The sequence below is a fragment of the Quercus suber genome, unplaced genomic scaffold (assembly GCF_002906115.3).
Source record: "Quercus suber isolate HL8 unplaced genomic scaffold, Cork oak 2.0 scaffold_847, whole genome shotgun sequence".
In the NCBI taxonomy this organism is placed as follows: Eukaryota; Viridiplantae; Streptophyta; class Magnoliopsida; order Fagales; family Fagaceae; genus Quercus; species Quercus suber.
This window is the reverse complement of record NW_027070277.1, coordinates 73,729-100,989: the sequence shown is the minus strand read 5'-3', so window position 1 is coordinate 100,989 and position 27,261 is coordinate 73,729. Positions and strand designations below refer to the sequence as shown.

Genomic DNA, 27,261 nt, shown 5'->3' with positions numbered 1-27,261 from the left:
GGCCAACACTGATTCAAATCGTGATTCAGTCATGACTGACCCCGATTCAAATGAGTATGATAATGAGTGGAGCTCGAGATTGCCACAGCCTACGTTCAGCTATGTATAGAGTAAGTGCAAAAGTACTACATGAAGCGACCTATGTGTACTAGTATCTAGAGTGGGAGGTCATATGTGATTGAAGTACTAGAAGGAAATCCCCAAGTGTGTTACGACAAATTCTGCATGGACAAAACCATTTTTAGGCACTTGTGTAATGAGTTGAAGCGGCTGCACCTATGAAAGGAGGACAATGGTATTATTTCAGTTGAAAAGGCCATTGGGATAATGCTATTTATCGTCAAACACAACGTTGACTACCGGCTAACTGCCCACCACTTCCAACATTCTCTTGAGACCATTCAAAGGCGGTTTCGGCGTGCCTTGCATGTTATTCATGCTTTGGGATGTCTCATCATCCACCCCGATGTTGATGCAATTGAGCTTCCTCATTCACTTCGAGGGAATGAGAAATATTATCCATGGTTTGAGGTATGCTTTGATTTTTCTTTTTTTAGTTCTTAGATAAATTATCACTTTGAGAAACTAGACTGTAAAAGATCTGTAATAGAGAATACAAAGAAAACAATATGAAGTGTGAAAGAGATTTGATTGCACATAAGTTTAATTTACCTAATTAGAACTACCTATTTTTTTAACAGAAATGTGTGGGGGCCATTGATGGGACGCATATAAGTGCTTCTGCCCCATCTGGTAAGACCATCGCATTCAGAGATAAACGGAGTGACATCACCCAAAACATGATGTATGCATGTAACTCCGACATGGGGTTTACATATGTGCATTCTAGATGGGAAGGGAGTGCAAATGATTCACAAGTCATGTAGGACGCACTTGGACATGCCAAGTATGAGTTCCCTTGGCCGCCTAGAGGTAAAAAAAAAAAAAAAAAAAATTTGGTGCATTTGGTTTTGGATTTGTTCTTTGGGATTGAGATTTGTTGGGTTTATATGGTAAGCAATCTAGTAAAAAAGTTTAGTGGGTTTTAGCCACTTGTCATCCACTTTTATAATTTGAACTTATTTCAAATAATTCAGTTGGATTTGAAATGTGGATTACCAAAGATGGTTCCCTTATTTGAGCTGAATAATTAACATTGTTTAGGTATGCCATGATGTCACTCTCATGATTTTGATCAACCATTTCTACAGAAAGTAAATTAATTTGTTGCATCTAACTTGGCATTTCCAAAGTATTTGGTAGCATAGTACAGATGTACCATTGAATTAGCCCAAACTTAATATGTTATATGTGGATATTACTTAAGACCTGAAACCATTTCTATTTGTTTTAATCTCCAAAGTACATATATGGTTTTAGCGGCAAATCAAGAGAACCCATCTCTTTTGATAAGGTAATATTATCTCTCTTTCTTGATCTCATCAATTTTTTTGGTTCATGTTCATGTTCTGTTCCTTTTTCTTTTCTTCATTTTTAAATGCTTTTTTTAACTCTTTATGCTTTACCTTTTTGTTTTATACTTAAGGATACCGAATCTGCTTTTGTTCATTTCTGTATATTTGGTTTGTTATAAAGAGGTTATGTCAATATCTGTCTTGTCTTTTGAGCCTATAAATTTGCATCATCTTCTTGTTTCACCTTCTGGGTTGGCAGTGAAACCAATTTGATTGCTACCTTTTCTTTATTTTGAGAAGGGGGTGTTCTTTCATTTTATTTATACTTAAGTTTCTGTGGTTATTTTCAAAGTGAATTCTATGGATTTTTTGATGTGGATCTTGGACTTTAAGGCCTGTTTGCACTTTTTGGAACCTAGGTTTTGGTTAATACAATAATACTTCATAATGGGTTTTTTTTTTTAAATTTTTTTTTATTTTATTATAGTTGTCTATCTACAAGGTCAACTCCATAATTGCCAATATGATTTGGGAGTTTATGTTATATACTTATATATTTGGTTGTCAACTATGCTTGTATGAGGAATTTGGTATTTGCTTCATGTTTCTAATTGATCTACTTTATGAACATGGCTTGCTTTTAAATCCAAATAAGAACAATATCACTCATTGAGAAGTTTTTTATGTTGGTAAATGTAGGTTAATCAAGGGTGTGATATTTGTTTTGTGTTTATACATCAAGGTTAGTGTTATTGTCAGCATGATTTGCATAATTTTTTCATGTACAGTTCACTTCTTTAATGTTTGGTAACTAAACAAAATTAGCACCTAAAAGTTTCCCAAAATTTTCAGTTTGTGTTGAAATTTATCTCTAGCATCCTATTTCTTAGCAGTTTAACCGTATTTTAGTTATGTTGAATTTGTCTGGGTCATATATTTTGTGATATGAATTCCGTTTATTTTGTGGAGTACTAGACTATTGAGAACCATGACCTAAGTAACAGCGACGTAATTGTGAATTGTGATAAGGCTTTGCTGAGTTAAGCTTAGTGTCTAACAGATTTATTTAGCTTTGAGCTTTCAAATGTCTTGATTATATGGACTATAACAAATTATTTATTGTATATAGTTGCCTATATGAGATTCTAAAGTTTTTTGAAAGATGGAGGGATTGCTAAATAAATGAAGCTATATGACTTTTGGCAAAAGTTTTATGTCACATTAACTGAATTATCTTTGATTTGAAAGTAGTAAATATGGCTTGCTTTATGTTTGATTGCCATGCATTAAAGTTTCTCACCTCTTTAATAACTTCTTCTTTATTTGTAGTTTATGAATTTAGATTCTGTATTTGCATCATCACTTCTTCTTTATTTTTATTGATTTATTGGTAATAAGGAACCATCAAAAGCTGTCTTTTGCTACTTGGGTCTTAGTGGCTGTATGGTGATCCTTTTGCAATTTTTACTTTATTGTCATTTAAAAATAATTTTTTTGGGTAACATTAATTGCCAATGGTTATCACTCTTATTGCAGGATTGTACTACCTTGTTGACTTGGGGTACGCAATAGACACTACATTCCTCCCCCCACACAAGTCCACACACTACCATGCCTAGGAGTTTCGGGGTGTGGACCGGCAGCCTACTACCCCACAAGAGTTGTTCAATTATAGGCATTCCTCATTACGGATGGTGATTGAACGATGCTTTGGCATGTTGAAGGCGAGGTTCCCGATCCTGACTGAAATGCACTCCTTCTCCATCTCTAGACAACGACTAATTATGACTGCTTTTTGTGCACTGCATAACTTTATCTGTATGTATAACCAGGCGGATGAAATGTTCCATGTGTGGGAAGGATCATTTGTCTACAACAGTGACGCAAACCCAGTGGGAGCTGTACGCGTAGGCAATAGGGGCACTGAAGAAGCTTCTAATGCTCGGGTACAATGAGCAATGTCGAAGTATTATGATGCGATAACTACTGCTATGTGGGCAAATTACACAGACAACCTTGATTGAGCTTTTTGGGAATAGATTGTAAATGTGGATAACATGGAACTGTAATTGTTGTTGACATTGTTGGCTTGTTTTCCTTGCTTTTTAGTTCAGATTCAAAACAAAATCCCTTGTTTTTTGGTTGGCCTTTGAAACAGTTGTCATCACTGGGAACATTTTTCTTTTTGTTTTTGTCATTTCCTCATGTTTCATATGATGGTAAACTAATTCTTGTGTTTGGTAGATTATGATGATTGTTGGGATGGGTTTAGCTTTGGGAACACCATTTTCATTTTATAGTGTAGCATATGATCATGTTAGTTTTCTTTTATTTGTAGGTACTGTGACAATTAACTTGAGACTGTTTTTTGGACTGAAATTGTTGGTAAAAGATAGTAAATGTATTATTTTCCATGGAAAATGGTGCAGTGGCAGAGGAATGTAAGGCATGGAAGAGACCCAAAATAATTCATAACAGTCATTGTGCAATCTGTTGTACTCAAAATTCTTCAAAGTGCGGTTCCGACCAAATCAGTGACTATGACTTGATTTACGGGTCTACCCAATTTTGTGTAAAGTTGATAATTTTCTCGCAAAATAATGTAAGATGTACTATAGCCAGACTTTGGATAACATCAATTTCAAGGGAATATAAAACATTTTCAACTTCAAGAAAAGGTCAATGAAAATTGGAGCATTCATGGAGTAATTGAGTATTAATCCAATAAATTATCACTATTGTAAAAGTACTATTAAGCCAATAACATATTATTGTAAGTGTCAAGAGTCAGCCCCATACATATACCTAGCACTAGCAAAATGGATGACTCAAGGTTGTCCAAAAATAGTACACAGCGCATCAAGTTCATGAGGAGTCAGTAGTATATTATAAGATAATATGGTTACACAGCAAGAACGAACACATCATCATAACAGTTTGGTTTACACCATTGTCATAGTTAGCAGTAGTGTAAGCACGCATCACAAACACCATCCAATGAACATAATCTTGACCATTTTTTTGTTTGATCTAAGGGGTGGACCTTGTCATGCATGACCCTCAATTCCTCTCACAAAATACAAAGCTCTTCTTGTAGTTACTAGAAATCCTCCACATATGACAATGGCGTCTTCAAGGGAATACACCATTGAAAAAACCCACATGCGTCCTTTGGGCAACATTGGAAAAGCCTGTACCAGTTCTCATTTCGCTTATCCGAAATCCTCATGCTTACTCTCAAGCCACAAAAACAATTGCAATTTCAGAACTGAAGGCCATCATCAATATCCTCATGCATTGTGTCCGACATCTGCAAGAAGAAGCCACAAACCTACTCACTTACACATTACAAAATGTAATCAACACTATTAAACAACCATTTGAACATGCTATTAATTCGTGCAACAAAAACTATAGCAACATATCCAAGCAGACCCTATGGCTATGCAATTTCCTATAATTGTTTTTAAAATTTTGGTGCAAGATTAATACAAACTTTCAAAATTTTGAATTAGAAAACCATCATTCACAGAACTAGAACAGAGAAAACCGAAAGTACTCCTAAACCTCACAAAACCTTTCTTTTGATCACTATAATTGAGGAATTGGCCTCAACAGCACCACATTATATCCATCATATCCAAATTGAATTCAACAAAATTCAGTCAAACCTACCACAAATTCATCAAATTCACCAAGCTTAAATTCATAAATAATTAAACTAAACCCAATCAACTAAAACTAACAGTAAAAATTCACTAATGAAACTAATAATTAGTTACGAAGAATTTCATATTAGCTTAAAAATCACACTCAAAAGATCCTCAAATTTCAAACAGCAAGCAAGCAACATTAGAGTTTGGTAGCTGAGAAACCCTAGGAAAAACCACAAGAAATTATTAATTTAAAGTTTAGAAGATTTGTTAGCCTTTTTTTTTTAAATCTTCCGACGCTTTCTCGGCAACTAAATAGAGTGTTAAGCAAAATGAAAAATCGAATGGGTTGTAAATCAAATATTGTTTCAACAGCAAAAGATTTCGAGAAAACCCTTCTAAATTTCGAGAATGTAGGGCGTGTATATTTGGATGATAAATCAAATATTGTCTCAACAGCAAAGTAAGAACAAAAAAAATGGGTTTTCCCGATTGGTGAGGGAAAAAAAAAAAAACAAAAGAGTGAGAAATCTGTGAGTGAAGAATGAACTGTTCAGTCTTTAGACAAAAACCCATTGACAAACAAGGTGAAAGTGAGATTCGAACTTGGATCTTGGAGTAATGGGTTGGCGGCGACAAAAACTCAATTAGTTGCTGGGTCTTGGAGTGTTGACAGTGGAGATGAGATCCAAAGAACGTGAAGCCTAGCCGTGGATCTTCTGAGGCGACGATTAAGATGAGAATTGTGTGTAGGTTTGGTTTTCTGCTCTCAGGGAAGAGAAGAGATAAAGAAGGAAAGAGAGGAGTAATGGGAATATGATGTATTCTCTCTCCTAATTTAAAAAATGTTTATTTTGTACCTTGCTTAGCTTTTTTTACAAAATTAAACACATATGCTAAACACATATTTATATTTTTTGAACACTGAAATATGTTATTTAAATCACGATACCAAACACATTTTTTTTTTTTTTTTTATAAACACTAAAAATACATTTTTCAACAACACTTTTTATATCACAATTTTCACATCTTTTTAAATAACAATTTTTAAACTCTATGATCAAACCGGCTCTTAGAGCATTAGTATTGGGAAATGCTAATGCCAAATGTAAGGAATATTTGGCATTCCAAGCCTCAAAATGTATTGCATCAGGAAATGTTATTGTTAAGTATTGCAATTTTATTTACAATAGTACTACTGTGCAATTCTAAAAATAAAACTAATATTTTATTGTGATAGTGATTGGGAGAAAGAAAGAATAAATGATAGTGGTTGAGAGAAATATTATTTTATTGTGTAGATATATTATTTTAATGAATAGAATAAGAAAATAAAAGTTTAGGATGCTGAAAATATTATATAATCGGATGGTATAATTAATAAAATAATTTTTTATAATGATAAAATAGAATAGAGTGGCATTTTCTGATTATAATGCTCTTAATTCTTGAACTTGATCAACAAGCGGGAGGAAATGTCATATCATATGAGTACGATTCAAGCAACTAACAAAATAAAGAAAAGAAAAAAGCTTAAATTTAAATTTCAAAAAGACTGTGGCTGTCATTCACGTTGAAAAAGGAAAAACCCAATGCTTTTTTCAAAACTCTTAACACCCTCCCGTCAACCACGTGTCCTAAAAACTCCCTTTTAATATAGTATATTTTTTAACTTTTGCATTGAGAAGAGCACTGGTCAGCGTACAAAACAAGAAGGAAATAAAGCTGGCATGCTTCCAGCCAGATCTTCAGTACCCCCACAATAAAAACATGTAAAACAGAAGAGAAGAAGAAGAAGAAGAAGAAGAAGAGAAGAAGGCTGTAAAACTAAAACAGTACTGCGAGAAGGAGAAACAGAGAAGGTTGCAAGGCTGAAAGCGGGGGCGATAACATTTTCTTGGCTTTTTTCTTTTTTAGTGGTATGTTTTTCTGGTTTTTTCTTAACCGGCCGGAACACCCGATTTTCTCCGGTAAGGCCGGTACAGTCCGGTATCGGCCGTAATTTGAAGCGGAACGAAACGTAAGTGTTTCTGTACCGGTTCACCGACCGGTAAGAAAAATACCGGCCGGTTCGGTACGGTATTGACTTCTTCGTAAGTTTAACATTAAAAGTGATTAAGCAATAAAATTTGGAATTTGAGTTCTAAATACGTACCTAGGGTCTTAGGTATATATTTCAATATTTGTATTTAGATAGACCTAAATAAATGATAATAAACTAATTCTAATAATAATAATAATAATAAAAGACACGTGAATGGGATGTTTGTGGAAATTAAAAAAAAAAAAAAAAGTCCAACTATTTTAATATCAACTGTTTATATATATTTTCTTGAGAGACATGAAAACTGAAATAAGAGTATAATGTGATATTAGGCATAATTTTTTTTTTTTTAACAATTGTTTTTGTAAAAGCTATTATTAAAGGTACTAATTGCAGTAATTCGTTTTAATAATTATGTAAAAGGTTGAAAAAAAAAAAAAGTGAGTTGATATTAGGTGTTTGTATTTAATTTTATTTATTTATTAAATGAGTGAGGATGAGGTACTATAAATTTTACTAATTAATGTGTTATTTATAAATAAAAAAAATCATTCAAATATATATATATATAGTATTATTTAAAGTAATTTGGTAATTATAGTAGAAGAAGATGTGAGATTTCAACCCAGAACCTCTTCGTTGTGAAAATAGTAGATGATATGAATTTGTAAACATATTTTAGTCAACACTTCGTGGTTTTCTTTATAAAATCTTATATCTATTTCGTACAGATACTGATATATCAACTGGTCTGGTTCAACAGGGATTGAGATCCTGCTTGCATCTTCCCAACACTACTGCACTTGCGTATTCTTCTATGTCACCACCAAAAAAGCACTGGAGACTTGACAAATGACAAGTAGCTAGTCAAGTAGGTATCATATACAAAGACAGAACACAAAAAACTGAAATCTACTACTAGTGTACTGCTTCTAGATTCAATACATACAGACAGACTCATCCAAACACTCTTTCACAGAAAAACCATATGGCTCCAAGGACTTGCCGGAGAAGACTTATATATATATACCCACTTATGCAGAATTATAAATACTCACTTATGCATAAATATATATATATATATATATGTATATATATGCTGACATATATATGCATACAACAATATATACTCACTTATATATATACTCACTTATGCAGAATTATAAATACTATTGTGCAAAAATATATATACTCACGTATATATATGTACAGCCATATATGTTCATTTATATATATATACTAACTTATGTATATACATACAACAATATATATATATATATATATATGTGTGTGTGTGTGTGTGTGTGTGCGTGTGTACTTTTTAATAGTGGTTGGTGTGAACTTATTGGCTGCCCATAGGTGTGATTCAGTTATGGCCAACACTGATTCAAATCGTGATTCAGTCATGGCTGACCCCGATTCAAATGAGTATGATAGTGAGTGGAGCTCGAGATTGCCACAGCCTACGTTCAGCTATGTATAGAGTATGTGCAAAAGTACTACATGAAGCGACCTATGTGTACTAGTATCTAGAATGGAAGGTCATATGTGATTGAAGTACTAGAAGGAAATCCGCAAGTGTGTTACGACATATTCTGCATGGATAAGACCATTTTTAGGCACTTGTGTAATGAGTTAAAGCGGCTGCACCTATTAAAGGAGGACAATGGTATTATTTCAGTTGAAAAGGCCATTGGGATAATGCTATTTATCGTCAAACACAACGTTGACTACTGGCTAACTGCCCACCGCTTCCAACATTCTCTCGAGACCATTCAAAGGCGGTTTCGGCATGCCTTGCGTGTTATCCATGCTTTGGAATGTCTCATCATCCGCCCCGATGTTGACGCAGTTGAGCTTCCTCATTCACTTCGAGGGAATGAGAAATATTATCCATGATTTGAGGCATGCTTTGATTTTTCTTTTTTTAGTTCTTAGATAAATTATCACTTTGAGAAACTAGACTGTAAAAGATCTGTAATAGAGAATACAAAGAAAACAATATGAAGTGTGAAAGAGATTTGATTGCACATAAGTTTAATTTACCTAATTAGAACTACCTATTTTTTTAACAGAAATGTGTGGGGGCCATTGATGGGACGCATATAAGTGCTTTTGCCCCATCCGATGGACCACTGCATTCAGAGATAAACGGAGTGACATCACCCAAAACATGATGTATGCATGTAACTTCGACATGCGGTTTACATATGTGCATTCTGGATGGGAAGGGAGTGCAAATGATTCACGAGTCATGTAGGACACACTTGGACATGCCGAGTATGAGTTCCCTTGGCTGCCAAAGGTAAAAAAATAAAAATAAATAAATAAAAATTGGTGCATTTGGTTTTGGATTTGTTCTTTGGGATTGAGATTTGTTGGGTTTATATGGTAAGCAATCTGGTAAAAAAGTTTAGTGGGTTTTAGCCACTTGTCATCCACTTTTATAATTTGAACTTATTTCAAATAATCAGTTGGATTTGAAATGTGGATTACCAAAGATGGTTCCCTTATTTGAGCTGAATAATTAACATTGTTTAGGTATGCCATGATGTCACTCTCATGATTTTGATCAACCATTTCTATAGAAAGTAAATTAATTTGTTGCATCTAACTTGGCATTTCCAAAGTATTTGGTAGCATAGTACAGATGTACCATTGAATTAGCCCAAACTTAATATGTTGTATGCGGATATTACTTAAGACCTGAAACCATTTCTATTTGTTTTAATCTCCAAAGTACATATATGGTTTTAGCGGCAAATCAAGAGAACCCATCTCTTTTGATAAGGTAATATTATCTCTCTTTCTTGATCTCATCAATTTTTTTGGTTCATGTTCATGTTTTGTTCCTTTTTCTTTTCTTCATTTTTAAATGCTTTTTTTTTTAAACTCTTTATGCTTTATCCTTTTTGTATTATACTTAAGGATACCGAATCTGCTTTTGTTCATTTCTGTATATTTGGTTTGTTATGAAGAGGTTGTGTCAAAATCTGTCTTGTCTTTTGAGCCTATAAATTTGCATCATCTTCTTGTTTCACCTTCTGGGTTGGCAGTGAAACCAATTTGATTGCTACCTTTTCTTTATTTTGAGAAGGGGGTGTTCTTTCATTTTATTTATACTTAAGTTTCTATGGTTATTTTCAAAGTGAATTCTATGGATTTTTTTATGTGGGTCTTGGACTTTAAGGCCTGTTTGCACTTTTTGGAACCTAGGTTTTGGTTAATACAATAATACTTCATAATGGGTTTTTTTATTTATTTTTATTGTTTATTATTATAGTTGTCTATCTACAAGGTCAACTCCATAATTGCCAATATGATTTGGGAGTTTACGTTATATACTTATATATTTGGTTGTCAACTATGCTAGTATGAGGAATTTGGTATTTGCTTCATGTTTCTAATTGATCTACTGTATGAACATGGCTTGCTTTTAAATCCAAATAAGAACAATATCACTCATTGAGAAGTTTTTTATGTTGGTAAATGTAGGTTAATCAAGGGTGTGATATTTGTTTTGTGTTTATACATCAAGGTTAGTGTTATTGTCAGCATGATTTGCATAATTTTTTTCATGTACAGTTCACTTCTTTAATGTTTGGTAACTAAACAAAATTAGCTCCTAAAAGTTTCCCAGAATTTTTCAGTTTGTGTTGAAATTTATCTCTAGCATCCTATTTCTTAGCAGTTTAACTGTATTTTAGTTGTGTTGAATTTGTCTGGGTCATATATTCTGTGATCTGAATTCCGTTTATTTTGTGGAGTACTAGACTATTGAGATCCGTGACCTAAGTAACAGCGACGTAATTGTGAATTGTGATAAGGCTTTGCTGAGTTAAGCTTAGTGTCTAACAGATTTATTTAGCTTTGAGCTTTCAAATGTCTTGATTATATGGACTATAACAAATTCTTTACTGTATATAGTTGCCTATATGAGATTCTAAAGTTTTTTGAAAGATGGAGGGATTGCTAAATAAATGAAGCTATATGACTTTTGGTAGAAGTTTTATGTCACATATTAACTGAATTATCTTTGATTTGAAAGTAGTAAATATGGCTTGCTTTATGTTTGATTGCCATGCATTAAAGTTTCTCACCTCTTTAATAACTTCATCTTTATTTGTAGTTTATGAATTTAGATTCTGTATTTGCATCATCACTTCCTCTTTATTTTTATTGATTTATTGGTAATAAGGAACCATCAAAAGCTGTCTTTTGCTACTTGGGTCTTAGTGGCTATATAGTGATCCTTTTGCAATTTTTACTTTATTGTCACTTAAAAATAATTTTTTTGGGTAACATTAATTGCCAATGGTTATCACTCTTATTGCAGGATCGTACTACCTTGTTGACTTGGGGTACGCAATAGACACTGCATTCCTCCCCCCACACAAGTCTGCACACTACCATGCCCAGGAGTTTCGGGGTGTGGACTGGCAGCCTACTACCCCACAAGAGTTGTTTAATTATAGGCATTCCTCATTACGGATGGTGATTGAACGATGCTTTGGCATGTTGAAGGCGAGGTTCCCGATCCTGACTGAAATGCACTCCTTCTCCATCTCTAGACAACGGCTAATTATGACTGCTTGTTGTGCACTGCATAACTTTATCTGTATGTATAACCAGGCGGATGAAATGTTCCATGTGTGGGAAGGGTCATTTGTCTACAACAGTGACGCAAACCCAGTGGGAGCTGTACGTGTAGGCAGTAGGGGCACTGAAGAAGCTTCTAATGCTCGGGCACAATGAGCAATGTCGAAGTATTATGATGCGATAACTACTACTATATGGGCAAATTACACAGGCAACCGTGATTGAGCTTTTTGAGAATAGATTGTAAATGTGGATAACATGGAACTGTAATTGTTGTTGACATTGTTGGCTTGTTTTCCTTGCTTTTTAGTTCAGATTCAAAACAAAATCCCTTGTTTTTTGGTTGGCCTTTGAAACAGTTGTCATCACTGGGAACATTTTTGTTTTTGTTTTTGTCATTTCCTCATGTTTCATATGATGGTAAACTAATTCTTGTGTTTGGTAGATTATGATGATTGTCGGGATGAGTTCAGCTTTGGGAACACCATTTTCATTTTATAGTGTAGCATATGATCATGTTAGTTTTCTTTTATTTGTAGGTACTATGACAATTAACTTGAGACTGTTTTTTGGATTGAAATTGTTGGTAAAAAATAGTAAATGTATTATTTTCCATGGAAAATGGTGCAGTGGCAGAGGAATGCAATGCATGGAAGAGACCCAAAATAATTCATAAGAGTCATTGTGCAATCTGTTGTACTTAAAATTCTTCAAAGTACGGTTCCGACCAAATCAGTGACTATGACTTGATTTACGGGTCTACCCAATTTTGTGTAAAGTTGATAATTTTCTCGCAAAATAATGTAAGATGTACTATAGCCAGACTTTGGATAACATCAATTTCAAGGGAATATAAAACATTTTCAACTTCAAGAAAAGGTCAATGAAAATTGGAGCATTCATGGAGTAATTGACTATTAATCCAATAAATTATCACTATTGTAAAAGTACTATTAATCCAATAACATATTATTGTAAGAGTCAAGAGTCAGCCCCATACATATACCTAGCACTAGCAAAATGGATGACTCAAGGTTGTCCAAAAATAGTACACAGCGCATCAAGTTCATGAGGAGTCAGTAGTACATTATAAGATAATATGATTACACAGCAAGAACGAACACATCATCATAATAGTTTGGTTTACACCATTGTCATAGTTAGCAGTAGTGTAAGCACGCATTATAAACACCATCCAATGAACATAATCTTGACCATTTTTTTGTCTGATCTAAAGGGTGGACCTTGTCATGCACGACCCTCAATTCCTCTCGCAAAATACACAGCTCTTCTTGTAGTTACTAGAAATCTTCCACATATGACAATGGCGTCTTCAAGGGAATACACCATTGAAAAAACCCACATGCGTCCTTTGGGCAACATTGGAAAAGCCTGTACCAGTTCTCATTTCGCTTATCCGAAATCCTCATGCTTACTCTCAAGCCACAGAAACAGTTGCAATTTCAGAACTGAAGGCCATCGTCAATATCCTCATGCATTGTGTCCGACATCTGCAAGAAGAAGCCACAAACCTACTCACTTACACATTACAAAACGTAATCAACACTATTAAACAACCATTTGAACATGCTATTAATTCGTGCAACAAAAACTATAGCAACATATCCAAGCAGACCCTATGGCTATGCAATTTCCTATAATTGTTTTCAAAATTTTGGTGCAAGATTAATACAAACTTTCAAAATTTTGAATTAGAAAACCATCATTCACAGAACCAGAACAAAGAAAACCGAAAGTGCTCCTAAACCTCACAAAACCTTTCTTTTGATCACTATAATTGAGGAATTGGCCTCAACAGCACCACATTATATCCATCATATCCAAATTGAATTCAACAAAATTCAGTCAAACTTACCACAAATTCATCAAATTCACCAAGCTTAAATTCATAAATAATTAAACTAAACCCAATCAACTAAAACCAATAGTAAAAATTCACTAATGAAACTAATAATCAGTTACGAAGAATTTCATATTAGCTTAAAAATCACACTCAAAAGATCCTTAAATTTCAAACAGCAAGCAAGCAACATTGGAGTTTGGTAGCTGAGAAACCCTAGGAAAAACCACAAGAAATTATTAATTTAAAGTTTAGAAGATTTGTTAGCCTTTTTTTTTTTTTAATCTTCCAACGCTTTCTCGGCAACTAAATAGAGTGTTAAGCAAAATGAAAAATCGAATGGGTTGTAAATCAAATATTGTTTCAACAACAAAAGATTTCGGGAAAACCCTTCTAAATTTCGAGAATGTAGGGCGTGTATATTTGGATGGTAAATCAAATATTGTCTCTACAGCAAAGTAAGAACAAAAAAAATGGGTTTTCCCGATTGGTGAGGGAAAAAAAAAAAAAAAAACAAAAGAGTGAGAAATCTGTGAGTGAAGAAGGAACTGTTCAGTCTTTAGACAAAAACCCATTGACAAGCAAGGTGAAAGTGAGATTTGAACTTGAATCTTGGAGTAATGGGTTGGCGGCAACAAAAGCTCAATTAGTTGCTGGGTCTTGGAGTGTTGACAGTGGAGATGAGATCCAAGGAACGTGAAGCCTAGCCGTGGATCTTCTGAGGCGACGATTAAGATGAGGATTGTGTGTAGGTTTGGTTTTCTGCTCTCAGGGAAGAGAAGGGATAAAGAAGGAAAGAGAGGAGTAACGGGAATATGATGTATTCTCTCTCCTGATTTAAAAAATGTTTATTTTGTACCTTGCTCAGTTTTTTTTACAAAATTAAACACATATACTAAACACATATTTATGTTTTTTAAACACTGAAATATGTTATTTAAATCACGATACCAAACACATTTTTTTTTGTTTTATAAACACTAAAAATACATTTTTCAACAACACTTTTTATACCACAATTTTCACATCTTTTTAAATAACAATTTTTAAACTCTATGATCAAACCGGCTTTTAGAGCATTAGTATTGGGAAATGCTAATACCAAATGCAAGGAATATTTGACATTTCAAGCCTCAAAATGTATTGCATCAGGAAATGTTATTGTTAAGTATTGCAAATTTTTTTACAATAGTGCTACTGTGCAATTCTAAAAATAAAACTAATATCTTATTGTGATGGTGATTAGGAGAAAGAAAGAATAAATAATAGTGATTGGGAGAAATATTATTTTATTGTGTAGATATATTATTTTAATGAGTAGAATAGGAAAATAAAAGTTTAAGATGCTAAAAATATTATATAATAAGATAGTATAATTAATAAAATAACTTTTTAAAATGATAAAATAGAATAGAGTGGGAAAAGACTCTGCACAAGGTGATCTCTCCCAGCGTAGGAGCTCTTCTCTCGTCTAGCACGAGTCACCTCTCCCTTCTTTGATACGGGTTCTCCCTGGGTTTGCTGTAGCCCTTAATTTATGCTCTACTTTACACTAACATGGATCAAGCAGTCATTGAAGGCCTACAACATCTCCAACTCACTAAAGAAGAAGAAGAAGACATTTCCATCTCAACCACTGGTAAAACAGAGCTTTTAGAGGAATGCGCACTGAGTCTCTTTGGCAAACTTCTAGCAGATCGAAATCAGAACTTGAGAGCGTTGAAAAGTACTCTTAGATCTGCTTGGAAGCTGGGTTCCGATCTGAGGATTGTGGATGTTGGAAAGAATATTTTTCAATTCAAATTTAATTCCAAATACCAGATGGAATGGGTTGAAAGGAACGGTCCGTGGAATTTCGACAACAATCTTTTGCTAATGTGCAGATGGAAAAAAGGATTATCAGTCACAAACATCTCCTTCACCCACTCTCCATTTTGGGTTCAAGTCTGGGGCCTTCCCTTTGAGAATATGTCTGAAGAAGTTGGAAGGGATCTAGGCAACAGATTGGGTAAGTACATAGAAACAGATAAACGGTCTTGGCTGTCAGAGCATGCCAAATTCATGAGGATACGCGTGGATTTACCCATTGACAGACCGCTGCGGAGGGGCGGCAACATTGTTAATCCGGAAGGTGAGAAGTTTTGGGTTACTTTCAAGTACGAAAGGCTGCCCACCTTTTGCTTTCTTTGTGGGATCCTAGGACACGACGAGAAGCACTGCTCAGGAAAATCAAGCACTGCTGAAGCACACAGGCAGTACGGTGATTGGCTACGGGCTAACGGGGGTTCTAAAATCGGAAGTGACAAGCTCAAACCATCTAATAGCAGGGGCTTCGGAGATTATAGGGAAGGTGGTTCAGCTGATCAGCAAGCACAGTTGGCCTCTGATTCAATGGACACAGAGGTGGAGCCGATGGGTTTTCCAATGACAATTCAAAATACTACTCTTCCCAAGAACACACAGCCGGGTCATGTGGGAGCTTCAGACACGCCATCAGTCAAAATGTCAGCAAGCAACCTGGCTAAAGGTGAACAGGTTAGTTCATTGAGCCCAACGCCTCTTTTTGACAAAAATTCAAATAGTTCTCCAAAAATCTCTGTAACGGGTAAGGAGATATGTGATGAATCATCCTTCGTGGGCCTCCCTAAGCAACACCCCTCCGAGGCCCATGAGGTTACCAGCCCACCAAAAGAAAAGAAAGCGGCCCCTATTAACAATGATACTTCTACTGACCCTCAAAGCCCAAAAAAAGGAAACTGGAAAAGAATAGCTAGAGCCCAAGGGAAGCAAAACCAATCAATTAACTCAGACACTCAAAATTTTGTGGGTCTCTCGGGCCTAAAAAGAACAAATAGGCTTGACTTCTCTGAAGAGAATGAAGATGAAAGTAAACCTTTGAAGAAACTCCGTGACTTACACCACTACAACACACATGATATTCCTGAGAGATCGGCGGTGGCTGCCAAGCAGCACCGCCGGGAGCCATGATTTCCTTATGTTGGAACTGCCGGGGAATTGGGAACCCTCGGACAGTTTTTGCCCTCCGCGATTATGTGCGGAGCTGGAATCCCAATTTAGTTTTCCTCTCAGAAACTAAATCAAAAAGCAGACGTATGGAAAAAATAAAATTCAAACTTGGCTTTACAAATGGATTATGTGTTTCGAGTAGGGGTCGAAGTGGTGGCCTTGCACTACTATGGTCCAATGACACAAAGCTGGAGATTAAGAGCTATTCCAACCATCATATTGATGCGATAATCACAGAGGCTGAAAATGGTTTTGTTTAGAGATTTACTGGGTTCTACGGTTATCCGGAGACCCATCTCAGGGAAGAATCTTGGAAACTTCTCTCCTTCCTTAATAGTCAATTTAATTTGCCGTGGTTTTGCTGTGGTGATTTTAATGAGATTCTCTCAACGACTGAAAAAGCAGGGGGTGCCCAACGCTCCCAAAATCAGATGGATGGTTTTCGTCGAATTGTAAATCATTGTGGCTTCAAGGACCTGGGGTACTGTGGCCCAGATTATACTTGGTGTAACATGAAGGAAGGAAGTAATAGAATCTCGCTTCGTCTCGACAGAGCTTTTGCTACTAATGAATGGCTCGGACACTTCAAGGATCCTACAGTTCACCATTTGGCTAATTCCACTTCTGACCATTGCATTCTTGCAACCACGGACTCACCCCCTCCATCCCGTAGGGGTAAACGCCGTTTCCACTTTGAAGCTATGTGGACCAAAAGAGAGGATTGCCATGATGTGATTGAGGCTGCTTGGCATTCTGGTACTTTCTCTGTCACTCCTGAGGGGATTGTCTCTAATCTCCAACGATGTGCCAGTGCGCTGGTAAGCTGGAATCAGAATGTTGTTGGTAACATTCCAAAGAAAATAATGGAGAAAAGAAGAGCTCTAAACTCCATTACCACTGTAGACCAGCAAGGCAATAGAGGGGCAGCAATAAATCAGCTCAGAAAAGAATTAAATGACCTTCTAGACAGTGAGGAGATCATTTGGCGACAACGTAGCAAAGTCCATTGGTATAGGGAGGGCGACAGAAATACGAAATTCTTTCATGCCCGGGCTTCGGAACGGCGGAAAAAGAATTCCATTTCGAGGCTATGGAATGAGGATGGTATATGGTGCGACAGTAAGGAAAGTATCTCAGCCACAGCTTTATCCTATTTCGAGAATATCTACACTTCTTCATCTCCCACCGGAATCAATGAAGTCATCAATGCAATCCCAAGGCGTGTTACGGATGAAATGAATTCTGAGCTTTCCAAAACTTTTACAAGTGAGGAAGTCTTAAAGGCACTGAAGCAACTCCACCCCACCAAAGCACCTGGGCCTGACGGTATGTCTGCGACCTTTTTTCATAATTATTGGGACATAGTTGGACCTAGCATTACAAACATGGTATTAAATGTGCTGAATTCAAATCTACCTATGACTGAAATAAACAAAACCAACATCTCACTCATCCCAAAAACCAACCAGCCAGTTAGAATGACAGAATTCCGCCCCATTAGCCTCTGTAACACCACATATAAAATTATTTCTAAGGTCCTTGCCAATAGGTTCAAAGCCATACTGCCCAACATCATATCCGAAAACCAAAGTGCATTTACCCCAAACCGCCTAATCACAGATAATGTCCTTGTTGCCTTCGAGTTCATGCACTATCTAAATCATAAAAATGAAGGAAAAGAAAATTATATGTCTATTAAATTGGACATGAGCAAGGCATTTGATAGGGTAGAATGGAGTTTCATTAAAGGTGTGATGGAGAAATTGGGTTTCATGGAAAAATGGATTCATCTTATTATGAATTGTGTCTCTTCTGTTTCTTATTCAGTGCTTATAAATGGGGAAGCTTATGGGAACATTACTCCTTCAAGGGGCATCAGGCAGGGTGATCCGCTCTCCCCTTGCCTCTTCCTCCTTTGTGCCGAGGGTCTCTCAGCTCTTATTCATGAAGCTGCCAGGAATCAACAAATTAACGGTATCTCCATTTGTAGAGGCTGCCCTTTAATTACTCACCTCTTCTTCGCCGATGACAGCCTCTTATTCTGCAAAGCAAAGGAGCAAGAATGTCATGCACTTGTCAGTATACTTAATAGATATGAAGAGGCTTCGGGGCAGAAAATAAATACTGACAAATCTTCAGTATTTTTCAGTCCAAACACCTCCCAAGAATTAAGGGAAAGCATTTTCAACATTCTTGGTCCAATGCAAGATTCCAGGCATAGCAAGTATTTGGGGCTGCCCTCCATCATTGGGAAATCAAAAGCACAAGTGTTTGCTGAAGTTAAGGATAGAGTGGCTAAAAAGCTTGCCGGCTGGAAGGGTAAACTCCTTTCAATTGGGGGGAGAGAGATCCTTATCAAAGCGGTAGCTCAAGCCGTGCCTACATACACTATGAGTTGCTTTCAACTCCCGAAGACTCTTTGCCAAGACCTAGAAAGTTTGATGAGAAGTTTTTGGTGGGGGCAAAAGGATAAAGAGAACAAGATTGCGTGGGTTAGTTGGAGGAAGATGTGTCGGTCTAAACTCCATGGTGGCATGGGCTTCAGAAACATACAAGCCTTTAACCTTGCTATGCTAGCTAAGCAAGGTTGGAGAATTCTCACAAATCCTAACTCCCTAATGGCTCGAGTCTTCAAAGCAAAATACTTTCCTTTTGATGATGTCCTCAACTCCAAAAAAGGGAGTAACCCCTCATATGCTTGGCGAAGCATCCACAATAGTCTTGACGTTATTAGAAAGGGCACAAGATGGAGGGTAGGCAATGGTCGGCGAATCCATATTTGGGACGATAGATGGTTGCCAACACCAACAACCCACAAAGTGGTTTCCCCTCGGGTTGACTATGGAGACTTTCCCATGGTGTCCTCCCTCATAGATTTGGACACTAGACGGTGGAAAGTCGATGTAATTAATGCCACATTTCTACCTCATGAAGCCAACACCATCCTTAAAATCCCCCTAAGTTTTAATCTTCCCGAGGATTGTCTTATTTGGATAGGTAACAAAAGGGGCGAGTTCACGGTTAAAAGTGCATACTACATTGCATCTGACTTGGTGGATTCCGTTGAGGAAGGTGAAAGTACCTCAGGTAATTCATGGTCTTTGTTGTGGAAACGGATATGGCAGCTGAAAGTCCCTCCGAAAATCAAAATTTTTGCTTGGAGGACTTGTGTCAATGGTCTTCCAACCATGCAAAATCTAAACCACAGGGGTGTCCATTGCTCTAGCTTCTGCCCGTTATGCGACAAAGCCATTGAAACTATAACCCATGCACTCCTTCACTGTGAACATGCAAAATTGACTTGGGCCTTTTGGTGCAATAGTCCTGTGGACCTTTCCACTTCTTGTGATATGGTAGAAATTGCATTAGATATTATTGCTAAAGGCTCCCTGCACGATCTTGAACTCTTCTTTGCTGTTGCATGGTCTATTTGGTGGAATCGTAACCAAGCAATTCATGAGGACTCGGGCTCCCCTCCTATTCAGGCTTGGGAGTTGGCTGGTGGTGTTTTGGCGGAGTTCAAGGCTGCTTGCCTCTGTCCGGCTTTGTCCCAAGCTCTCCCTCTGTCTAGGTGGAAAGCTCCACCTTCAGGTTACTTCAAAATCAACACTGATGCAGCAGCTTTTGATGATGAGAGGTGCTCGTGTATAGGAGTTGTCATCCGAGACTGCAGGGGTGTTGTTCTTGCTGCTTCAAGCAAGGTTCTGTCTGCATCGTTCCCAGCTGAGATTTCTGAAGCGTTGGCCATGCAAGAGGGTGTGCTTCTAGCAGCAGAAATGGAAGTCTCCCATGCCATTTTTGAGTCCGACTCCTTGTCCATCATTCAAGCTATTTCTGAAAAGCTCCATGGTGGTGAGTTTGGGCACATAATCAGGAACATTTGGGAAGTGGCTGCTTCGTTTACTTGGTGTTCTTTCAAACATCTGAAAAGGGAAGGCAACAAGGTTGCCCATGAGCTTGCAAGGATTGCTAAGAATTCTGGTGCTTCTCAGGTTTGGAAATGGTCTTGCCCAAGCTTGGTTGAGCATCTTCTTGTGGAGGACCTCTGTTTGTAATTCTTATTTTTCTGTTTTGTATTACGTTCTGAGGACCTCTGGCTGTGCTGTGCCTCCTTGTTGTGTTTCAATTTCAGATGAATGAAATTTTCATATTTCCCATCAAAAAAAAAAAAAAAATAGAATAGAGTGACATTTTTTAATTATAATGCTCTTAATTCTTGAACTTGAGCAACAAGCGGAAGGAAATGTCATATCATATGAGTACGATTCAAGCAACTAACAAAATAAAGAAAAGAAAAAAGCTTAAATTTAAATTTTAAAAAGACTCTGGCTGTCATTCACGTTGAAAAAGGAAAAATCCAATGCTTTTTTCAAAACTCTTAACACCCTCCCATCAACCACGTGTCCTAAAAACTCCCTTTTAATATAGTATATTTTTTAACTTTTGCATTGAGAAGAGCACTGGTCAGCGTACAAAACAAGAAGGAAATAAAGCTGGCATGCCTTCCAGCCAGATCTTCAGTACCCCCACAATAAAAACATGTAAAACAGAAGAGGAGAAGAAGAAGAAGAAGAAGAGAAGAAGGCTGTAAAACTAAAACAGTACTGCGAGAAGGAGAAACAGAGAAGGTTGCAAGGCTGAAAGCGGGGGCGATAACATTTTCTTGGCTTTTTTCTTTTTTAGTGGTATGTTTTTCTGGTTTTTTCTTAACCGGCCGGAACACCCGATTTTCTCCGGTAAGGCCGGTACAGTCCGGTATCGGCCGTAATTTGAAGCGGAACGAAACGTAAGTGTTTCTGTACCGGTTCACCGACCGGTAAGAAAAATACCGGCCGGTTCGGTACGGTATTGACTTCTTCGTAAGTTTAACATTAAAAGTGATTAAGCAATAAAATTTGGAATTTGAGTTCTAAATACGTACCTAGGGTCTTAGGTATATATTTCAATATTTGTATTTAGATAGACCTAAATAAATGATAATAAACTAATTCTAATAATAATAATAATAATAAAAGACACGTGAATGGGATGTTTGTGGAAATTAAAAAAAAAAAAAAAAGTCCAACTATTTTAATATCAACTGTTTATATATATTTTCTTGAGAGACATGAAAACTGAAATAAGAGTATAATGTGATATTAGGCATAATTTTTTTTTTTTTAACAATTGTTTTTGTAAAAGCTATTATTAAAGGTACTAATTGCAGTAATTCGTTTTAATAATTATGTAAAAGGTTGAAAAAAAAAAAAAGTGAGTTGATATTAGGTGTTTGTATTTAATTTTATTTATTTATTAAATGAGTGAGGATGAGGTACTATAAATTTTACTAATTAATGTGTTATTTATAAATAAAAAAAATCATTCAAATATATATATATATAGTATTATTTAAAGTAATTTGGTAATTATAGTAGAAGAAGATGTGAGATTTCAACCCAGAACCTCTTCGTTGTGAAAATAGTAGATGATATGAATTTGTAAACATATTTTAGTCAACACTTCGTGGTTTTCTTTATAAAATCTTATATCTATTTCGTACAGATACTGATATATCAACTGGTCTGGTTCAACAGGGATTGAGATCCTGCTTGCATCTTCCCAACACTACTGCACTTGCGTATTCTTCTATGTCACCACCAAAAAAGCACTGGAGACTTGACAAATGACAAGTAGCTAGTCAAGTAGGTATCATATACAAAGACAGAACACAAAAAACTGAAATCTACTACTAGTGTACTGCTTCTAGATTCAATACATACAGACAGACTCATCCAAACACTCTTTCACAGAAAAACCATATGGCTCCAAGGACTTGCCGGAGAAGACTAGAAGAAGAAGAAGAAGAAGAGAAGAAGGCTGTAAAACTAAAACAGTACTGCGAGAAGGAGAAACAGAGAAGGTTGCAAGGCTGAAAGCGGGGGCGATAACATTTTCTTGGCTTTTTTCTTTTTTAGTGGTATGTTTTTCTGGTTTTTTCTTAACCGGCCGGAACACCCGATTTTCTCCGGTAAGGCCGGTACAGTCCGGTATCGGCCGTAATTTGAAGCGGAACGAAACGTAAGTGTTTCTGTACCGGTTCACCGACCGGTAAGAAAAATACCGGCCGGTTCGGTACGGTATTGACTTCTTCGTAAGTTTAACATTAAAAGTGATTAAGCAATAAAATTTGGAATTTGAGTTCTAAATACGTACCTAGGGTCTTAGGTATATATTTCAATATTTGTATTTAGATAGACCTAAATAAATGATAATAAACTAATTCTAATAATAATAATAATAATAAAAGACACGTGAATGGGATGTTTGTGGAAATTAAAAAAAAAAAAAAAAGTCCAACTATTTTAATATCAACTGTTTATATATATTTTCTTGAGAGACATGAAAACTGAAATAAGAGTATAATGTGATATTAGGCATAATTTTTTTTTTTTTAACAATTGTTTTTGTAAAAGCTATTATTAAAGGTACTAATTGCAGTAATTCGTTTTAATAATTATGTAAAAGGTTGAAAAAAAAAAAAAGTGAGTTGATATTAGGTGTTTGTATTTAATTTTATTTATTTATTAAATGAGTGAGGATGAGGTACTATAAATTTTACTAATTAATGTGTTATTTATAAATAAAAAAAATCATTCAAATATATATATATATAGTATTATTTAAAGTAATTTGGTAATTATAGTAGAAGAAGATGTGAGATTTCAACCCAGAACCTCTTCGTTGTGAAAATAGTAGATGATATGAATTTGTAAACATATTTTAGTCAACACTTCGTGGTTTTCTTTATAAAATCTTATATCTATTTCGTACAGATACTGATATATCAACTGGTCTGGTTCAACAGGGATTGAGATCCTGCTTGCATCTTCCCAACACTACTGCACTTGCGTATTCTTCTATGTCACCACCAAAAAAGCACTGGAGACTTGACAAATGACAAGTAGCTAGTCAAGTAGGTATCATATACAAAGACAGAACACAAAAAACTGAAATCTACTACTAGTGTACTGCTTCTAGATTCAATACATACAGACAGACTCATCCAAACACTCTTTCACAGAAAAACCATATGGCTCCAAGGACTTGCCGGAGAAGACTGGGACCCAACTGGGACCATCACCGGCCATCAAGGTGTAGACACTCACATTTCTTCAAGATAATACTCTCTTCTACTATACGTGACATGAAACTGGTAATGTATTACATTACTATGTCAGTATGTTGTATTGTTTTTTATTTTGGCTAAGTTTCTCTGAAATCACTTGCTTTTTGTTTTTTTTCGTTCTTTGTTGCTACATATGATTCTTGTGCTTTTGTTAGACAATGTCCTCTGCTTTGTAATGTAGGAAACACCTTATGAAGTGAAATACCTCCAGTTAGACTTAGATATGTTGCTGTTTCTATTTTGTCTGAATAATTTGAAATGTTATGATGGTTAGGAGTTTTTCTTTTGAAGTGAGTTACGTTAAGAACCAAGTTTCTTGACTTCTCACAAGGAAAGGTTATTCTCACAAAACATACTGTCACAAGGATATTTGATTTACTTAGAAATAGGGTAAAAGCCTAATCAGCCTCTAAAATGTTTCATTCAAGTTATTGATTTGGCATAGCATTGCTCCAAAGCTCACTAGTGTTGCAATTGTGATGATCAGAAGCCATTGATGTAAACTTTGGAAACACAGTTTTCTTGATTTAATTTTATATTGATATTAAGAAAATGTAACTAATTTTGTACCCACAGAGGCTCCCTGAAAAGTTTGTAAAGGAATATGGGAATAAACTCTCCATTGTTGCTACACTCACTAATCCTAATGGTAGCATTTGGCAAGTAAGGTTGGAGAAAGCTAACAACAATATTTGGTTTCATGGCGGTTGGCGGGATTTTGTAGATTATCATTCTATCAATTATGGGTATTTCTTAGTCTTCAAATACAAGGGGAACTCAAAATTCCATGTTCTTGTGTTTGATATGACTGCTACTGAGATTGAGTATCCATCTAATAGGGATAAGAAAAGGCAGGGCAATTTGAATGAACATGAAATGTCTACTTCACGAGAGTTGTGTGTAGAACATGAAGTAGATACAGAATTGATTATTATAGAAAACTCTCCCATGTCTTCAACAAGAGGATCTGTGTTATCTGGACGAAGAGAAAGGGCACTGCAAGCAGCCAGAATGTTCAAGCCAAAAAATCCTTCTTTCATCTGCGTCATTCAGGCATATAATTTAAAATTGTCTTATGTGGTGAGCCTTTATTGTATATAAGATTAGCTCTTGAAGTATTTCAAAAGTCACCTTCCAACATTCTTATTTACAATTCTACTTTCTTGTGCAGTATGTCACCACCGAATTTGCAAAAAAGTATGTTCAACGGAAAAATTTTGTCAAGCTTCAGGCTTCTGGTGGAAAACGGTGGCCCTGCCAGTTTAGTTACAGAGATGGTTCAGCTACACCTAAGACAATCGGCAAGGGATGGAAATCATTTGTTAGAGACAATGGTATAAAGGTAGGGGATGTATGTGTCTTTGAGTTGATCAGCAGGATGGATGTTGTGCTGAAAGTTTCAATATTTCGCATGGCTGAATATGCATGACAAGTAAATCAACCCTCAAACTTGGACAACTTGCCTAAACTTGTGGTAGGTGATTTTGACGTGAAACTTAAAATGGTACCTATTTTCTTTTTGGGATTTTGGTTACTAGTAGGGCTATGTACCTTAATGCGAAGACCTTTTGGTAAGTTTGTCCATTGACTGGATCTTGTTGAAAAAGTTTGTAATACCAAACTAATGTTGTTTATGCTTAAGCTATTTTGTAATTTCCTCCACTTAAGACTGTGGAAGGCTGGGAATTAGCCTATCAGATTAGGCAAATAGAATCCTTATTTGGTTATTCCATCAAAACGTACCAATTTAAAGAAAGTGCAATGGAGCCGTAGCTCAGTGTTGCAAAAAACTAGATGGCGAAATTATTGTCATGGATTTACAGTAAAAGTGAAATTTTTGTTGCTTTCAGCAATCTAATGTACAATCCAATATAATGTGGATGATGCAGAAATCTACTGCAAACCAAATATAGCTTGTTCTAACAAGCTTTGAGAAGGTATGTGGAGCACGTAATATATATGAGAGTGCAAAATAGACGAGAAACATTAAGGCCCCGTTTGGGGATTTTTAAAAAAAATAACTATAAAACTTATACTATATTATTAGTTAGACAATGTTTCAAATATATTTGGCTTCTAACAATTCGAGTCCAGAAGACTCGATTTCCAAGTGCATTTTCAAAGGGCAAAATCGAGTCCTCTGAGCTCGAATTGTTAGAAATGAAAATAGTTTCAAACCTTGCTTTACTAATAAAATAATTTGAGGGATTTGGTTATTTTTAAAAAAAATCCCCCCGTTTGGTAGAGTAGTTTAACATGTTTTTAGGTTTTTAATAACATTATACATTTTTTCACATACTTTTTTATTCATGTGTATTTCAAAAAAAAAAAAATACAAACAATGTTACCAAATGCCCCTAAATTTTTAGAGAAATTATGATGCTAAAAAAAAAAAAGATTTCTTAACTCTGAGGTTGCACGTGTACGAGGGTCATTGTCACTCTTTTAGATAAATAGATTAGTAGGCCTACTCTGGATTTGATAAAACTTTTGACAACAAATTTTACCTATGTTGTGTTGGCCATTTATTATTAATTTTCATATGGACTTGTTACTTTATTATTTACTATCAACAACTATACATGTGTGAAATCATTGTCAATTTTAGGGTGCCTCTAGACTTATTGAAATATGAGGTTGGAGAAATTAGGAGTAAAATCAAAAGGAAAGAGACTTGATATGCCTCGAATTAATATAGAATACATGTAAATTGATTAAGGAACAAATTCTTTCATTTCTTGTTCCTTAGGGCCTTTCTACTGAAGACCAAGAATACTTCTATTCATCATTTTTTTTTTATATAATTATTTTGAGATGTAGTTTAATATATAATTTATTATCTAAATTTTATTGTAGATAATTTGTTGTCCCTAAAATTAAATAATTTTCAAAAATAATTTATATCTCTCTATTTTTATAAATATATAATTTTATTATTTTTAGTGTTATAAATTGATATATATATATATATGTGTGTGTGTGTGTGTGTGTGTGTTAGGTTTTAAAAGTATAGAATAATTGGCAAACCATAAGCACAAACTTGTCTAAATATAGATTCCTAAGTCTATAGGTTTGATTAGACAATACTCAAGTTGAGATAGGTCAGAATTTAAGAACATACAAGCTGCAGAAAGAAGAATTCAAAAACTGCCTGGTTTGACCGATCAAGAAACAAGTTTGACCGATCAAAAATCGCAAACAAGAAGTTTTTGCAAAATTCTATTTCAGCCCAAACTCTACTTAAAAATATTGGGTTTTAAGCGAAACACTACTAGTATATAAAGGAAAACCCTAACTACACTTTTAGAGCTTTTAGAGACTTTGGAAGTGCTCTTGTGAGATCTAAAAGATATTGTGCCCTCTATTAAAGTTACTATAAGAAATTAGGCTTGTCCAACAAAATTGTGGACCCAACCCACCTAGCCAAACCGATCGAATCCGAACCGTCCATTGCCTGACTCGACTACCTAGCGGTAGATGGCAAGTCCTTGCCA

The 27,261-nt window shown here is 35.6% G+C and overlaps 2 protein-coding genes and 4 long non-coding RNA genes across 7 annotated transcripts; all 6 read left to right on the top strand.

Annotated features, from left to right (window-relative positions):
- The first annotated feature begins 1,173 nt into the window (after positions 1-1,173).
- On the top strand, positions 1,174-3,678 carry LOC112013571 (uncharacterized). The gene is made up of 2 exons (XR_002883074.2): positions 1,174-1,414; positions 2,952-3,678. It is a non-coding gene; the product is annotated as an uncharacterized LOC112013571 (long non-coding RNA).
- A 3,093-nt stretch (positions 3,679-6,771) lies between these two features.
- Positions 6,772-8,131, top strand: LOC136065099 (uncharacterized). The gene is made up of 3 exons (XR_010626725.1): positions 6,772-6,990; positions 7,879-7,986; positions 8,095-8,131. It is a non-coding gene; the product is annotated as an uncharacterized LOC136065099 (long non-coding RNA).
- Positions 8,132-9,783: 1,652 nt separating this feature from the next.
- On the top strand, positions 9,784-12,210 carry LOC112013590 (uncharacterized). The gene is made up of 2 exons (XR_010626724.1): positions 9,784-9,906; positions 11,452-12,210. It is a non-coding gene; the product is annotated as an uncharacterized LOC112013590 (long non-coding RNA).
- A 4,823-nt stretch (positions 12,211-17,033) lies between these two features.
- LOC112013579 (uncharacterized) lies at positions 17,034-20,657 on the top strand. Its single transcript, XM_024045974.1, has one exon. The coding sequence runs from the start codon at positions 17,034-17,036 to the stop codon at positions 20,655-20,657; it is 3,624 nt and encodes a 1,207-aa protein (XP_023901742.1).
- A 428-nt stretch (positions 20,658-21,085) lies between these two features.
- Positions 21,086-22,428, top strand: LOC136065096 (uncharacterized). Its single transcript, XR_010626723.1, has 3 exons — positions 21,086-21,287; positions 22,176-22,283; positions 22,392-22,428. It is a non-coding gene; the product is annotated as an uncharacterized LOC136065096 (long non-coding RNA).
- A 10-nt stretch (positions 22,429-22,438) lies between these two features.
- Positions 22,439-25,420, top strand: LOC112013529 (B3 domain-containing transcription factor VRN1). Of its 2 annotated transcripts, none has more exons than XM_024045921.2 (5): positions 22,439-22,558; positions 23,447-23,554; positions 23,663-23,794; positions 24,344-24,847; positions 24,939-25,420. In XM_024045921.2, the coding sequence occupies exons 3-5, from the start codon at positions 23,672-23,674 to the stop codon at positions 25,194-25,196; spliced, it is 885 nt and encodes a 294-aa protein (XP_023901689.1). In that variant the 5' UTR covers positions 22,439-22,558; positions 23,447-23,554; positions 23,663-23,671; the 3' UTR covers positions 25,197-25,420. The 2 variants fall into 2 exon arrangements, with proteins under 2 accessions (XP_023901689.1, XP_023901705.1); XM_024045937.2 differs by having other exon boundaries at positions 23,447-23,558.
- The last annotated feature ends 1,841 nt before the right edge of the window (positions 25,421-27,261 follow it).

Coding starts and splice junctions, on each gene's coding strand:
- LOC112013579 (XM_024045974.1), top strand. CDS start 17,034: ATGGATGGTTTTCGTCGAATTGTAAATCATTGTGGCTTCAAGGACCTG.
- LOC112013529 (XM_024045921.2), top strand. CDS start 23,672: ATGGCTCCAAGGACTTGCCGGAGAAGACTGGGACCCAACTGGGACCAT. Junction 23,795..24,343: donor CTATACGTGACATGAAACTG/GTAATGTATTAC, acceptor TTGTACCCACAG/AGGCTCCCTGAAAAGTTTGT. Junction 24,848..24,938: donor ATTTAAAATTGTCTTATGTG/GTGAGCCTTTAT, acceptor TTTCTTGTGCAG/TATGTCACCACCGAATTTGC.